The sequence below is a fragment of the Mauremys mutica genome, chromosome 16, assembly GCF_020497125.1.
Source record: "Mauremys mutica isolate MM-2020 ecotype Southern chromosome 16, ASM2049712v1, whole genome shotgun sequence".
In the NCBI taxonomy this organism is placed as follows: Eukaryota; Metazoa; Chordata; order Testudines; family Geoemydidae; genus Mauremys; species Mauremys mutica.
Window position 1 is genome coordinate 11,109,151 of NC_059087.1, and position 17,297 is coordinate 11,126,447.

The 17,297-nt window shown below is 44.7% G+C and overlaps 1 protein-coding gene across 1 annotated transcript in view; it reads left to right on the top strand.

Moving 5' to 3' along the window:
* Positions 1 to 1,658: 1,658 nt before the first annotated feature.
* Positions 1,659 to 17,297, top strand: part of GLT1D1 (glycosyltransferase 1 domain containing 1) — a 93,384-nt gene continuing 77,745 nt past the window's right edge. Inside the window, exons 1-3 of the mRNA XM_044990215.1 lie at positions 1,659 to 1,884; positions 10,894 to 11,042; positions 14,153 to 14,258. Coding sequence (XP_044846150.1) covers positions 1,817 to 1,884; positions 10,894 to 11,042; positions 14,153 to 14,258 — 323 coding nt within the window. The 5' untranslated portion in view covers positions 1,659 to 1,816. The remainder of the gene's footprint in view (positions 1,885 to 10,893; positions 11,043 to 14,152; positions 14,259 to 17,297) is intronic.

Genomic DNA, 17,297 nt, shown 5'->3' on the forward strand with positions numbered 1-17,297 from the left:
TATAAAGGTAACTTAGGTCAGGTCTATATTGCAAACTTTTACTGGCATATGTATGTCGGTCAGGGATGTGATGAGGTTTGAGTTGTGACCAACATAACTGTGCTAGCAAAATTCCTTAGTGTAAACACAGTATTAGGCAAGGGGGACTGGAATAAGCTATGCCACTTTTGCCATTATAAACTGGACCCATATAAGGAGTACTCTGCCAATATGGTATGCCCATATATCATACCTGCAAAGCCTTCCCAAGTGTGGTGTACCTATACTGGTATATACTTCCGATTCGTATAACAGCCCCCCCGCCTTTATACTAATATAGTTGGGTCCAAACTAGGGCTGGTAATATCACTTTGACTATGCCGGCATAGTTAAAGAGGTACAACTTTCTAGTGTGGACAGATGTGAGCGGTGTCAATCAGGAGTAACTCGACTCTCTCCTCAGGCCCTATGCTACCAGCACTCCCAGCTATCTTCGAGACACCACTGACTTCCTGAGGAAACTACAATCCATCAATGATCTTCCAGAAAACACCATTCTGGCCACTATGGATGTGGAAGCCCTCTACACTAACATTCCACACGAAGATGGATTACAAGCCATCAGGAACAGTATCCCCGATAATATCACGGCTAACCTGGTGGCTGAACTTTGTGACTTTGTCCTCACCCACAACTATTTCACATTTGGGGACAATATATATCTTCAAGTCAGTGGCACTGCTATGGGTACCCGCATGGCCCCTCAGTATGCCAACATCTTTATGGCTGACTTAGAACAACGCTTCCTTAACTCTCGTTCCCTAACACCCCTACTCTACTTGCGCTACATTGATGACATCTTCATCATCTGGACTCATGGAAAAGAAGCCCTCGAGGAATTCCACCGAGATTTTAACAATTTCCATCCCACCATCAACCTCAGCCTAGACCAATCCACACAAGCGGTCCATTTCCTAGACACTACTGTGCTAATAAACGATGGTCACATAAATACCACCCTATACCGGAAACCCACTGACCGCTATACTTACTTACATGCCTCCAGCTTCCATCCCGGACACACCACACGATCCATTGTCTACAGCCAAGCTCTAAGATACAACCGTATTTGCTCCAATCCCTCGGACAGAGATAAACACCTACAAGATCTCTATCAAGCATTCTTAAACCTACAATACCCACCTGCTGAAGTGAAAAAACAGATTGACAGAGCCAGAAGAGTACCCAGAAGCCACCTACTACAGGACACTAACACGGCTGCTACTCTGAAACCAGTGTAAAAGTGGTGCAAGTGAAGCAACACTCTGGCTTTGTGAGACCTGAATCTGCAGGGGCGGGGGGAGTCTCTCTCTCTCTCTGACTTTACTGGCCTGACAGGCTAGATCAGTGTTGGGGAGTTTAAAGACGAGTCCGCCCCCCTCAGGTCTGTCTCTCTCGCTCCTGGGTGGGCCCGATCCACTCAGAATAGGGCTTGGCCCCACACTTAGGGCTGGAGCCCTGTGTGAGGTGTCACTGGTGTCCGTGGCTAGTGGAAGGTGGCGAGGGACTGGGAGTGTCTGTTTGCCCCCGCCCCGCCGTAGGGAGCAGGCGGGAGGGTCTCCCCGTCCCGCTCCGGGGAGGCGGAACTCTAACGCCGGGCTCCTGCGGCCGGGGTGCCGTTGTGGGGCCGGACCGCAGGCAGCGGCAGCCGCCGGCCGGTAACGCTGCCCCGGGTGCCGGCTGCGGAGCGATGGCCGCGGCCCCAGGGTGGCTCCCTGCCCTGGCCCTGCTGGGGAGCTGCCCGTAGCTGCCGCCGGGCCCGGTGGGACGCGCCGCGATGAGGCTGCTCCTGCTGGCCTGTCTCCGGGCCCAGACGGGGAACGCTACCACCGCGGGCAGGATACGGTAAGTGCCGGCTCCGTTCGCGGGGGCTCCCCGGGACCCGCCTTTCTTCTCTTCCCCACGTTCACGGGGGCCGGGGGCTCCCCGGGACCTGCCTCCCTCCGCTGCTCCCTCCCCCGTTCACGGGGCTACGGGCTCACCTGGGCCCGCCTCCCTCCGCCGCTCCCTCCCCGTTCACGGGGGCCGGGGGCTCCGCCTCCCTCCGCCGCCTCCCTCCCCCGTTCACGGGGGCCGGGGGCTCCCCGGGACCTGCCTCCCTCCGCTGCTCCCTCCCCGGTTCACAGGGCTACGGGCTCCCCGGGACCTGCCTCCCTCCGCCGCTCCCTCCCCCGTTCACGGGGGCCGGGGGCTCCCCGGGACCTGCCTCCCTCCGCTGCTCCCTCCCCCGTTCATAGGGCTACGGGCTCCCCGGGACCTGCCTCCCTCCGCTGCTCCCTCCCCCGTTCACGGGGGCCGGGGGCTCCCCGGGACCTGCCTCCCTCCGCTGCTCCCTCCCCCGTTCACGGGGGCCGGGGGCTCCCCGGGACCTGCCTCCCTCCGCTGCTCCCTCCCCCGTTCACGGGGGCCGGGGGCTCCCCGGGACCTGCCTCCCTCCGCTGCTCCCTCCCCCGTTCACAGGGCTACGGGCTCCCCGGGACCTGCCTCCCTCCGCCGCTGCCTCCCCCGTTCACAGGGGCCGGGGGCTCCCCTGGACCTGCCTCCCTCCGCCGCTCCCTCCCCCGTTCACAGGGGCCGGGGGCTCCCCTGGACCCGCTTTTCTTCTCTTCCCCACGTTCACAGGGGCAAGGGGAGGATGCCCTGGGATTTGTCTTCTCCATTCTTAAGGAGGATTTTCCCACGTCTGCCTTTCCCCCTTGCATAGGAAAAATGGGGGCACCCTATGCCTGTTTCCTCATCCACAGAGACAAGGGGGATACCCCTCCCCGTGTTGTCCCTGCCTCCCCACCAGGGCAAGGGGGAGCTGTCATCTCCCTTGTGCCTGGCCTCCCTTTTATCCACATGGGCAAGAGAGCACGCTGCCTGTCTCTGTTTCCCATTCTAAAAGAAGTGGGTGAATTCCTTTGTGTGTAAACCTTCCCCCCCCCCCTCCCCGTCCACTTCCATAGGGACAGCCATGTGAAGAGTGGGTGCAGCATAATGTATTTTCCTATCAGGGCTTCTTTCAGGCCCTGAAAAATTCCTTCATTCGAAGAGGTTGAGACTATAAACACAACCTCAAAATAAGTCACAAAAGAAGCATCGCAACCTCTAAATCAGGGAGACTTGAGGCATGTCAGGTTAATAAGGTGGGTGCTACATAGAGCTTCTAAAAAGATTCCTTTCCAGAAAAGGAATATTTTTATCTGTGTCTGAGCAGGGAACTGGGAATCAGGATTCTTACATTTTTTCCCTAGCTCTTCTACATTGTGTGATGTCAGGTAACCACCCTGTGTGCCTCTGTTTATCCACTTGTAAAATCAGATTGCAAAGGGCTTGTCTACACAAAGAACTTACCCAAGATAAGATAGGATGTGAATTTAAAGTGCAATAACTATTCTGGTCAGTTTCCCCATGTAGACAAGTCCTAGTACATACTTCCTATAAGCAGTGTGAAGCTTCATTAATGAATATAAAGTACTCTGAAATCTTTGGACTAATGGCACTGTACAAATACACATAGCTGATGCTACTGTTTACCTTGTAGTTTTACTTTTCTATAAAATGTGTAAGAAAAGAGCATTATGATTAAAAGTATAAAACTAGTTAGGTTTCATGTTTGGACTCTTCATTGTTTTTGCTGATACAGACTAACATGGCTTACCCCTCTGAAACCTGCAGAACACAGGTATTCCCCATTCATCTTCCACTCCTGAGGCCTCGCATTCCAACATTTACAGTCCCAGCAAGTGATGAGTGCTGCATTCCAAAAGGATTTACACAGCTGAACCTGTTGACAAGCAGAGTGAAACTTCACTGGGTTCAGCTCTACTTCTAGAGAGAAAACTACTAACTTCGGGCCCTAGAAGCAGAGTAATTGCCCCTCACGAATGCAGTTTTGAAAGTCCCACTCCACAATGGATCTCGAGGTCCCTTCCAGTCCTAGAATCTATGAATCTGTTGGGGTGTACTCATTTCAAGCCAGCACAAATCATCTGTTAATTCCCTCCACCCCTGCTGTTTGGAAAGAGATGTCCAAAGCAGGGAGAAATTAAAGAAAAATTGATGTTGATTAAATAAGTATGAATGAATTAAGTGAATGGTTGAAGGTGTACAGGAGTAATTGTAAACTGCTGGCCATCCTTACAGTTTGTTACACTCACAAGAATAGTGTATAGTGTGCAAATAAAGGTGCCTCGTTCTTTTTGTAAGGGAGAGGTCACTGATAAGGCAGTTTCAAACCAAAAAAGGTTATAAGAGGACAGATTTGGTTTCACAGTGACAGCCTCTCAAAGTTGTAATTTAAATACCTACAGCTTCCATAGACTTTACTGGGAATTGCGGTTGGTCACTACCTCTGAGGCTCAGGCATACAGACCTGATCCAAATACCAGCTGAAGTAGAAATTATTTCATTGACTTCAGTAGGTTTAAGATTAGGACCTCTACACGCAGCAGCAGCTTTGGAAACCAGTCTGCTGACCGAGGCTTTGTGGAAGAGAATCAATGTAGTAGTATGAAATGTATTTTAAAAAGGGGCGTTATTATTACTGTAACACCTAGGAGCCCTAATCATAGACCAGGACCTGGTTGTGTTAGGTACTGTACAAACACAGAAAAAGAAGTTCCTGGACAGCAGTCACTCTATCCCCATAACTTATTGTACAGTACACCCCCATTCAAAATGAGAATATAAAAGAAAGTGGGTTTTTTCAGAGGTGGGGAGCGAAGAAGAGGAGTGGATATAGTGCAAAACGCAACACAGGCGATGCAAGCTACAGCATGTAAGAACCACAGACTATTTTAACTCACAGGAAACCTTGGAATCCCAATCAGTTTGGAACCACAAAACAAACTTGCAGTGCATGAAGTACCATGAACTCTGGACTCAGGTGGGGGTGTTGGTGTTGCATTTTTCAGATTGCTAGCTGGGACAAACCAGAAGCAGCAATCAATATACTCCTGAGGGCGTTCTGCACCAAAAAAATAAAAATTCTGCAAATGTTATTTGTCAAATAAATTTGGAGGCTCCAGCACGACATTGGGGAGCACAGGCTCCTGGCTGCACAGAGGTGGGAGATCACTGTGCAGCTCCCTGCCCAGACATGGACTCCGCAGTGAGGCTGCACTCAACCCTGACAACGCCAGGACTGGCCTGCCCCAGAAACACCCCAGGGTCCTGCCCCTCTGTGCCAGGTGCGGGCAGGCAGGCTCAGCAAGGCAGGATCCAAGTGTGAAGGGTCTTAGTGTGGGGGGATCCAAGTGTGTGGAGGAGGATCTGGATGCACAGGTGATTGTTGGGGGGGAGGGGGAGTTGTGGGTGCAACAGTAATGGGACTTTGCAAGGGGTCCAGGTGAAGGTGGTTGAGGCTCGGCAGGGGTCTGGGTGTGAGGGAACAGAGCTCAGTGGGGGGATGGCTGGGTGTGGTGGTCCAGATGCTGGGGGAGTGGGGCTCAGTGGGGTGGGGATCCAGGTGCAGGGGGAGTGGAGCTCAGCAGGAGGGTCTAGGTATGAGGGGGTCTGGATTCATGGGGGGGCAGCTCCCTGTACAGGGATTCCTCCTCCTGTAGCTTAGGAGCAATGGGTGCAGGAAGTGGGTGTGCGGCTGGGGGGAGAGGGAAGGAATTTGCAGAGCTTCCTGCAGCTGGGGGAGAAATCTGGGGGTTGGTCTGACCCATCCCCAGATGCCATGCAGAGGAAGAGGAAGTCCCATTCTCTCTAGCCCATTAGGGACTAGCAGCTGAGTCCTGCGCAGGGTAGGAGCCACAAGCTGGGTCTTCCCCAGTTCTGCCCCCTGCCCCACAGTGATTTACTTCTCTGCCGGCTGCCTTGGGCATCTGAAACATACTGCGGGGGAGGGGGGGACGACGCATGTAACCGCTCTTGTGGCTTCCCATGGCTTCCCCATCAGAAAGTCATTTTTCTGTGGGGAAGCAAAAAAATCTGCAGGGGGCATAAATTCTGTGCATGTGCAGAGGTGCAAAATTCCCCCAGGAGTAATCAATAAGAGTAGGAAAGAATGTATGAAATGGATCATAAAACATCACCTGGGTTTTTGTAGCCATGTTACACAAAAATTGCTTTCCTATGTAAGTCCTTCATTAAAGTGTGAATAGGGCACACGTCAGAAAAGAACTGCACATTTTAATTTTATATTACCAGCAGTATTACTAACACAGTATAGATCTACAGTATGCCACAGCATTAAAGACTTCTCTTGCTTTGCCTTTTCACAACACTTATGTGGGTGTGGTGGGTGCGTATTCTCCCTATTCCCAGAGATTAAGAAGCTGAGACGTACAGCTTGATTTTGAAATGTGCTGAGTACCTGAAGTTCACCTTAGAATTAAAAGGAGAAGAATTGGGCCTATACAAGAGTGAAGGGATTTACTTACTGCCAGACAGTAAATCAGGGGCTGAGCCAAAGCTGGAATGCAGGAGTCCCAGATGCCCAGCACTATGTTGAATAATCAGCATCCAAATTTTATTACCAAAAATACTAGATGATAAAATATGAAAGTAACTGAAGCCCACAGACAGAGAACAAAATCCAATAAAGTGAATCCAGAGTTCACAGTGTTTCTCTAAATACTGGATTATTTAATTCTGGAGTCTGTAAGTGATGCAGCTGAAGCTGTGCCTCCAAGTTATTATTCAACTGGACCATAACAAATGATCTGTTTCAGCCTGAGTAGTGGACAATTCACAATTCCTCTGATTTGACTTCTCTCCAATGAAACAGGCGACTGCCAGATTCTGAGACCCAAACTCCAGTGAAGAAGCACTTTACTCCACACGTTGTGGCACTGAATTCAGTTGGGCCGTTCATGGAGTAATGTGTTACTCAGCATAAGTAAGGATGGCAAAATCTGGCCTGAAGTAAAGAATGTCAGTAATGCAGATTTCCTTTGGAAATTTACCCACATTCTACAAGGAAATAATAGAGAAAACACTACCTCAAAATTCAGTATTTCTTGCAAGGCTCAACACTGTCACGTGTGTTCGCTTTACAGAGAGCAGAGAACGCATTTATTTTTATTCCAAAAGTGTTTGTTTATGAATTGGCAAAACAATTTAAATACACAATTTTTATCAGATGAGAAAACAAAATATATCAGTAGTGTATATATGCCTTGGCCTGATCCAGGGCCATCTGTGACTTCACAGACTGCGAGCTTTCAAAACAGAACAAAATAAAAACCTTGAAAAATAGTCTCCAAAGCATCCTCGCCCCATCCTCCTTGAAGTGGTGGTGCGTGTTCAAGTGTACAGGAAGTTGTACTCTTCATTCCCTGAGCGAAAATAAGCCTTTCGTGGAGGACGAAAATTGCACTCTGCAAATTCTAATACTTTAGATAAATCCTATTTAACACCCTGATCCCACAGATATTTATGCATGTGCTTAACCTGAAGCATGAGAGTGAGTGGTTACATTGAACTCAATGGCATGTGTATAAATGTTTTCAGGATTAGGGATTGTAAAGAATTTTCAAAGTATTCATTTTAACTTCCTAAATTGTATATTATCCTTTACATGCCCCTGAACAACCAGTCATCGAGGAAGTGCAGCTTTTTATCCCACCTCTAGACATATCCAGGACCTCAATAGTGGCAACTCAAGGCTCTGCTTCCTTAAGAGTGTCCTTCATAAATAGCCATCTTTTAGAACACTGCAAGGAAGTCTCCCCTTCCATTTACCATTGAGACCACCATTGTTCTGCTTTGATTTGCATCTGTCAGGGTCACCTCTGTTGGCAGGTTTTGCCATTGATCCCACTGTCCCCATATGTAACAGCTAGAGCTGGAGTAGGGAAATTTGTCATCTGGGTAGCCATCAGCTTGGTTCAGGGCCAGGAACTGCAGAGAGCTCTCCTTTCGACACCTTTCTCATCTGGCTTGAGTGTTGCTCTTTACAACACATACACTGCTCGGAACTCATGGGAAAGGCAAGTCAAATCAATCCTACTTCTACACTACAAAAACTAAAATATTAGGGAACCAGTCACAGTTTCTTGACATGATTAAACCATGGTTCAATCTTGCCTGAGAGGTGGGCTTGCCACCTCTGAGGTACAACCCCCCCTCCCAGGACATCCAGGATGATCCTGAGCCCATAAAATTGGACAGATGGTAGTGTGCACTGAGCACCCGTACAGATTTCAAGGGACAGCTACCTTGAAAAAAGGATGAACCTGGGCACATAGCAACTCTATAGGGTAGATTAGACCAAGCTTTTTTAATTGCACTAAACACCAGTTATAACACCATAAAGTCCCACATATCGACAGAGGATAGAAAAGTGTTAGGATAGCCTAATTTTGGCAATTAATTGATCTTTGATTATCAGCAGGTAAGTATGCCCAGTGGTCTGTGATGGGATGTTAGATGGGGTGGGATCTGAGTTACTACAGAGAATTCTTTCCTGGGTGCTGGCTGGTGATTCTTGCCCACATGCTCAGGGTTTAGCTGATCACCATATTTGGGATCGGGAAGGAATTTTCCTCCAGGGCAGATTGGTAGAGGCCCTGGAGGTTTTTTGCCTTCCTCTGCAGCGTGGGGCACGGGTCACTTGCTGGAGGATTCTCGGCACCTTTAGGTCTTTAAACCATGATTTGAGGACTTCACTAACTCAGACATAGGTTAGGGGTTTGTTATGGAGTGGGTGGGTGAGATTCTGTGGCCTGCGTTGTGCTAGAACGATCATAATGGTACCATCTGACCTTAAAGTCTATGAGTGTCAGGGCCTTAGTATGTTGCATCTGGGTCCCTCAGCAGATAGTTTGTTATGTAGAGGGGATCAAAATATAAAGAGTAACATTGATTTGAGCAACACCCAGGAACAGTTTCATGAGTGACCCAAATTACTTTGGAGTATTTGTTTGCATCATAATTTCTGAAATGATAAAAAATAGCGACGTGATTTGGAGCTGTGGTAATTGAAGACAAATGGAAATATGATCACCTCCTGTAGTTAGACAAGACTGCGTCAGCTCAGAATTTCTAGCTGAGTTTCTTGGGTTCTGAAGTCCTTGGAGTGTGGTGTTAGGGAGTTATTTTCAAATTAACTGTAACATGCAAACATATTGCTTGTACATGATAGTGATGTATGCTAATTGGAATACTGAAGGGAAAAAAAATTCTTTTAGACAAGTTAATGAGCACATGAGAACTTGTGAAATGTTTGCATGAGCACCCCGATTGCTTGCCTGCCTGCCTGAGAGAATGCATTTCTACAGCTGTGGGGTTTGCAGTTCATTATTATTTAATTAGGGCCAAATTTTAAACCCCATACATTGGTAAACACCCCAACTAAAGTACATGGGACTGCTCATGTGAATAATTGCTCAACAATGTGAATAAAGGCCTTACAATTTGGTTGTATTTTATTATTTATTAATGCTTACTCTAATTTATTAGTTTTATTTCAAATGGTGAAATCCAAAGTAAAATGAATTCCTATTCAGTATAATGGAGAAATATAGTACCATATGTTGTGCCAATAAGGCTCTGTCTGTTATAGTGCTAATAGTCTTTCCAGAGCCTCAAGACGTTTTATAGCATTTTTAGCAGCAATTTCTGCACTGATAACTAACTTCCCCAGGACAGATAATTACATTCTTTGAGAGGCTGTGAAGCGACAGAGAAAGGAAAAAGAATAATATTCAAGAAGCTATTGAAGTCACGGATTTTAACGCCAGAATAATTAATATGTAGATGAGAAATGAACCAACTGGAGCAATATCTAATGACCACAAAAATGTAGTGTTCTTTTTATGATGCTGGAAATGTAAACATTTCATATTTGAAGTTATTTTATATACATTTTACTGACACAATATGCAAGTTTCTATCAAAATACAGGCATGTTCCTCCACTGGCTAATGACAATGGCACAACCGTCAACTGATCTCAATTTCAGTAGGGGGATGTAAAATCTCACTGGTAGTAAGTAGATTGCTGATCCAAAACCCATTGTAATCGGTGGAAGTTTTTCCATTGACTTTAACAGTCTTTGTATCAGGGCTTTAATGTGAAGAATATTGTTAGATTATGTTGTGCAAAATGGATATCATTACCATCTTGAAAGCCAACAATAAAAAATAATATTGTCTTGATATTTTAAAATCTCAGTTGCGTTAATTTTTGGTATGTTCATGAAAACATGTTAAATAACAATTTTTTAAATAAATGGCTCAATTATAGAGAACTAACCCCATTTTACAGATGAGTAAACTGAAGCAAAGAGAAATGAAGTCCAAGGTCAAATAATGTGTTAGCAGGAGGCTGGGGAATACAATTTTTAGTCCTCTGCTTGAGCCTAAAATCCTTTTGCACTGAACAAAGTTTTACGTTGCACTTTTTTTTTTGGTGGTGATGGTTTGGTAGTTTTGTTAATGGGATTAATTAACTGGATGCTTTTATATTTTCTTTCACAAGGCCCCCTGGATTCAGTTCACTGAGGGCCTGATCCAACACATACAGCAATCAAAGGGAGTCTTTCCAGTGATTTGAAGGACATTGGATCAGGTTCACAGAGCCAGATCCTGCAATGTGCTGAATGTTTTCAACTTTCATTGATTTCAAAGGGAGCTGATGGTTCTCAGTACCTTGGAAGATTGGGCCATGTGAGGGGATGCAGATCCTATTGCTGGCAGCACACACCCTGTTGAATAAAAATCAGAAGGACACAGAGATATCAGAAAGGGGTTTTCATGAGAGAGTATTTTCCAACCCAGGTTGCATAAGGAGGGTGAATCTAGGGGATAAAAGTTTTTAAGCAAAATATGTTTTTATTAAGCTATTTAACATAATGGCAAGTCTGCAGCATATTAATATTCATCATCTTCCATTTGTTCTATTGTTTTTGTGATGAAGGGATCATCTAGAAGCTGTGGGTCACATATGCAGTCTTAAGGATGCTTTTGGCTACGAGAACCCATCTGAAATAGCAAATCTAATCTCTGCAGAGAAGTTTGAAGCAGCTCTGGCTATTCATCTTTATAAAGGAGGCAGACTTCTGCAAGGTAATCCTCTTTCAATTTAGCAGTAAAAATAACCCTTAAAAGAAAGAGACTGAAAGAAAGCAGGAATGAATACAAATAGCTACAAATGGAAAATGTGCATAAACCCATATATAATATAGTTATTCAGTTTATCCATTTCTACAAATGTTAATAAACATTGAAAATGTTTCTCTGTGGGAGACTTGATCCAGAGCAGAGAGAACTAAGTAACTGTACTTTTAAAGGACACAATGTGTTTTATAATTAAATACTTTTACTCCAGTAAGATAAGAGCATTACAGTAACATTAAGATACTTTCAACAAATGTGCTCTTTCAGAGGATGATAATAGCTTGGCTAAGTATAGCAGAGGTCAAACAGAAGAAAAGAGAGAGGCTAATTTGATTTTCTGTTGAAAAATGAATCATGTTTTCTAGACATGAAATAACTTTGAGTTGTCAGTCATGCCAGCTAAACTGCAGGAGACAGCATGTTAGCTGACAATAAAATCTTCTATTGTAACTGGCCAAGTAGAACAAAATTTTAGTCTGCCATTAATGACATGCTAGCAACACTGGCTTCCAGAATTACAGACAGTGTCAGCAGCTGAAATTGCAAATACAGTCCAATTCTAGAGCTCATTTTCAGATCATCCGAGTCTATACATTGGGTCAAATGTAGATAATGGATTACTTTCAACAGACCAGGAAATAACATTAGTTTTCAGGGCCCCAAAGTCTCTATCTTTCTGGTACTAGGAGTTTCAAAGTTTAATTTATTACTGTTAGTATGCATTTGTACAGTGTCTGTCACAATGGAACCCTATTCAGACTGGGAACTCTGGAATACAAATAAATAATAATGTCTGTTAATCTGTGTATTGTGATTTTTATTCTGTGACAAGACCAAATGGTTACAGGAAAGGCTGATGAAAGAGGTTAAGACTGATTTTACATGCTATGTTAGGTAGAGGAGTGAACATAAGGTTGGATTTTCAAAAGTGCTCAATGTTTGGCCTAACTTTACACCAATACTGATTTTGATGGAAGCCAAGTTCAGTTCATGCTAAGTACTTAGAGAAAATCTTACTAATCTAAATAAATCACAATCCCACTGTTCCTAGAAACAGCTGCAACAGCAAACAGAATTATATTGAAAAATAAAATGGAAATCCACACACAAAAAAAAGGTACAGTAATATGATTACCAGGATGATTGAACTGACAAATCTAGAAGAGATTACGGAGTGTTTGAAGTGGGGGAAAAACAGAATGTGGAGGAGATGCAATAATTGGTTTCAGAAATTTAGTAATTGGCATGTTAACAGTAACATCTATTCCCTGTATTTTTCATAATAATAAAAACTTGTCATAATTGAAAAAACATTTACCAGCGTAGTGCCATATGTGAATATTTTGATCCTGATCCTGTAACCATAACTTAGATGAGAGAGGCTGCAGGATGAGGTTCTGTAATAAAATATTAACAACGATTAGTAGTTAGGGCCTTAGTTATCTCTCCTCCAAAAGATGGTGTCTTCAGAAGCATGTTGCTCCCAAGCCATGTTTGTACATCGGTCTAATGTTCAGAGGAAAGAGTGCCATCTGCTGAATCATTGACACCACTACCATCCAAAGGTGAAAAAAAGGAGAAAATAAAAGTCCTTTTGCAGGGGTGGTAGGGGAGTGGCACTACATCGTCATCCCTTTTCGGTCATCTTTAAAGCATCTTTATATGTGCAATATTTTGAGTTATCAATTATGAAGCACAATTGTGCTTTAGAGACAAAATGACAGACTTCTTCCCCAAAGGACTAGCTGCAAACACCAGGCAATAGACAGTTGGTAAAGGTTCCTCGACCCTGACCTATAGAACTTCACAATTCCATGTGAAACCCACAAAATCAGTAGCTTAGATGACAGATCTAATAACTGCATCCCTCTCTTCCAGTGTTGCTAGAGACTTGTTTGTTCTGCCAAAGTGTAATCTCATTTATCTGGAATTTAAAAGCATGTGTGTTGTAATTAGCAGCAATCAGGTTGTTATTTGTAGCTTAATGAAGTTTAAAAGTGACCACTTGTTTTCAGTGCTCTTGTAATTCTTAAGGAATCGAGGATAATATCCTCAGTCTGCTATGTTGATTAGTTTTTTGGTAACTTGCTATGTACTAAAAATCGTCTGGTTCCAAATAAACAAATGCTATTAGAATGGAATCTCATTTTTATCACAATTTTCCCCCTCTAAGTAATCTTAGGCCATATTCACATTAAGGCTTTAGCATCAATGTAGAAACGCAGATGTAGTTGTCCTGGTGTAAACTTTGACACCCTACCCTTACACTGGTGCAAGTCCCAGTTTACACCGGTGCAGTATGTCTATGAAAGGTTTTTGCACCAGTGCAGTACATTGATGTAGCTATACCTCTGACTAAAAACTTGAGTGTTGACAAGGCCTCATTCACAGCAGCCCCAATAAAATAACATGTTGGCACACCCAGCACTCTTACAATTGTTGTTGCACCAGCACATTTTGGGACTCCTGAAGTACATTTCATGTAGTGACCAAACATTGTTCCTTGCAGAAGCTGCTTCTGGATAATCTGTAAACCCGAGCAAGTGCTGTATCATGGGACAGAGTTAAGTAGAATGGTTGATCCAGAGCAGCTTCAATTCTCTAGGGAGAAACTATAGCAGACGTCACCTATTCTGCCTTATCTCAGCTAAAGACCTTTTCTCAAATGTAGCAACTAACTGGTTCAACCAATGCTTGTAAAATGCTTGGAAGGCAGCTGAGTATGGAAGCTCAGGCTGTTCCAACCAACTATTTATTGAAACAGCCTTTTGGCTGAGTATAGGCAGGGCCTAAGAAAACATTACAGGTAGATAATAGACTAGCGTGTGTGGAATAGAGTATACGTATTGCACGATCCCATTAAAATTCAAGCTTAACCAGGTGTCATCAAAGGACTGTGCTGATGAGTGTAGAAACATAGCTTGGAGATATACACTGTTGTAGGAATAACATCTCATGTTCACCAACGCTATTCACTAGTACTTTCTTCAAGTCCTAATCTTCTTAGATTACATGTAGCTCTCCTGCCTGACTGTCTCATAGTTATTTTCATTTTGTAGGTAGTAGAATTCCTTTTGGGATCATCTTTGGTGGCACGGATATAAATGAAGACATCAAACATGAAGAAAAACACCGGGTGATGGGGGCAGTGTTAGAAGAAGCCAGGTAACAATGAATGTAGGGTTTATGCAGAAGATTATTGTTCATCATTATAATAATAAATAAATATTGTGGTTGGTGTTTATTAAAGGCCTGAACTTGTTACCACTAGAGTTACTGGGAGTTTGGCATAGACTTCAATAAGAACAGAGCAAACCCTTTGTAAAACTGAATGTGTAAACATTCTGTTCTTATACCGCAGTCACCACTGTGGTATTTGACTATATTAATGACTTGCCCAAATCATACAAGGAACTGGTGGAAGAGCCCTGGGGATTTCCAAAGCACCAATGTTAGTTAGAAGCTCAAGTCCAATTAAAAGTTAATGGAACTTGTGGTCCTAATTATCTAACCTTGTGCTTTGTCTGCTAAACCACAACTGTTCCCGAGAATAGTGGATGTGTGCATGTGAGGAGGAAATCATATTATAGGGCAGGTTAAAGGTGTAATAAACTTATAATCAGAAATGCAGTAAGAATAATACCTAGCATATTTATATGTGATCAGATGTGTGTGTGTAGGGGGAGGAGAATTTTTTGGAAAATAATAGGTTTGCTTTTTTTAAGGCAGAGCCTGTGGCAGTTTATTGCTCTGTAATGGTAGACTGGTAGTGAGTTTGCACTGGGATGTTATGTCTTTTCTCTTGCAAAAATGTGATGTATATATCTTAGTTTTTTTGATTAAGCTCATCACCCTAGTATGTGAGTGCAAATCAATGTTACCTGCCCCCACTTAGTTCAATGTATATTTTCAGTGGTTTGCGAGGACTAAAACACAGCTGAGAGTGTCCTACGAGATCCACAGAATTGTCATTCATTCCTAACGTGACAGTTGGGTATTTGACACCCAAACCGGGATAATGATGATTTGTTATTGCTGTAGTGCCTACAGGCCTAAACTGGGTTGGGCCCCATTGTGCTAGGCCCTGTACAAACATATAGTAAACAATAATAATCATTGCCCCAAAATGATACTTTTAAAGCTCCATGTCTATTTTCTATTATCCTCCCTTCTACACTACAAATAATGTCTATCTTGGGAACCCCATTCCATTAGCATTTGCAGTCCAAGTTCAAAGCTGCCCAACTGTTTAATTTCAGCAAAACCACAACTAACAAGTATTTGCATTAGGATCAGTACATTACAGACTTAAATCTGATTCCCCCCATGCCTCACAAAAGCTTTTTCTGTGGCTCATGTGGTGCTTGCATCTGTCACGTTGACAGTGCACTTGACTGTAGTGTCTGAGACTCAAGTTGAAAGTGTTTTTGTTCTTTCTTCTTTTATTTTTTTTTGTTAATATGCTTCTTTTTAGAGCTGCATAAACAAAGCAGTATAGACCATGCAAGAAAAGTCATTTAGTATTGCGTGTTAACCTGTTGTTTTACAATTAAAGAAAAAATCCAGTGACTAGTTATAAAGCTATCCAAGACACTGCAAGAACTAATTCCTGAATCAGAATATACATGTAACAATGAACAGACTTTTTGATGACACTTTTCACTCTTTCAGCATCTACATTGACAGAAAAGGAGGGTCTGTCTTAATCCAAAGATCCAAAGTCCATCGAAGTCAATGAGAATCTTTCCATTGACTTCAGTGGGGTTTGGAGGCAGGTGTGGGACCTTCCATTTCATGCACTGGAACTCAAGAGTATTTCAAAACCATGGTACATTTTTATTGGTACGCCTCTACCTCAATATAACACTGTCCTTGGGAGCCAAAAAATCTTACCGCGTTATAGGTGAAACTGTGTTATATTGAACTTGCTTTGATCCACCAGAGTGCGCAACTCCGCCCCCCGGAGCACTGCTTTACTGCGTTATATCCAAATTTGTGTTATATCGGGTGGCGTTATATCGAGGTAGCGGTGTATTTTAAAATTACTGTAATAGTTGATTTAACTTTTATTGACAGTTTATTTGGAGGCTGATTCAGTGACCTTTACTCATGTTGAGTAGTGCTTTACTCTGTGAGTCATCCCACTGACATGCAAGTAAAACATGATTTCAGTGGGAATATTCATAGAATATGGTACTAATCAACATAAGTAATGGTCACATTAAGTAATGGTGGCAGAATAGGCTTTGTAGCCCTTGATTCTACAATGAGCTCTGCATGAATGCAGGGGTGGAGCTCACTGAAGACTAGGACTCTAAACCCTGAAGCTGCAAGGTACTTAAGCACATGCTGAAATTTAAGCACCTGAGTAGCCGCATTGAAGCTAAGGGGCTACTTACATGCGTAAAGTTAGACACATGCTTAAATACCTGAATGAACTGAGGCCTTACACTCCAGTTCAGGAAAGTATCTCTATTCACATCAGCTTTTCTGCATGGGCACGAGTCAGTGTCCCAGTGAACAATCACTAACGCCTCATTTATCACTAACACTCTGATTCAGGAGAGCATTTAAGCATGTGCTTAAGTCAGATGTGGGCAAACTATGGTCCGCGGGACCGTCCTGCCCGGCCCCTGAGCTCCCGGCTGGAGAGCCTAGTCCCCGGCCCCTCCCCTGATGTTCCGCCTCCCCCGTAGCCATGCCGCTGCGCAGGCCGCGCTCTGGCCTGCCGCTCCTGCTGGGCAGTGTGGAGAGCGCAGCTGGCTCTGGCTGGGTGTCTCGGCTGCGAGCTCCTGCTGCTGGTAAGGGGGCGGGGAGCGGGGGGATTGGGTAAGGAAGCAGGGAGTCCTGAGGGGCAGTCAGGAAGGAGGGAGGTGGTTGGATGGGGCGGAGGTTCTGGGGGCGCAGTCAGGGGATGGGGAACAGGGAGGGTTGGGAGTGGGAGTCCCGGGGGGCCTGTCGGGGGTGCGGATGTGGATAGGGGTCGGGAGGGCAGTCAGGGGACTGAGAGTGGGTGGGGGGGTTAGATAAGGGGGTGGGATCCCGGGGGGCAGTTAGGGGTGGGGGGTCCCGGGAGGGGGTGGTCAAGGGACGAGAAGCAGGGGTTTTGGATGGGTTGGGTGTTCTGAGGGGGCGGATAGGGGGTGGGGGCCAGGCTGTTTGAGGAGGCACAGGCTTCCCTTCCTGGCCCTCCATACAGTTGTG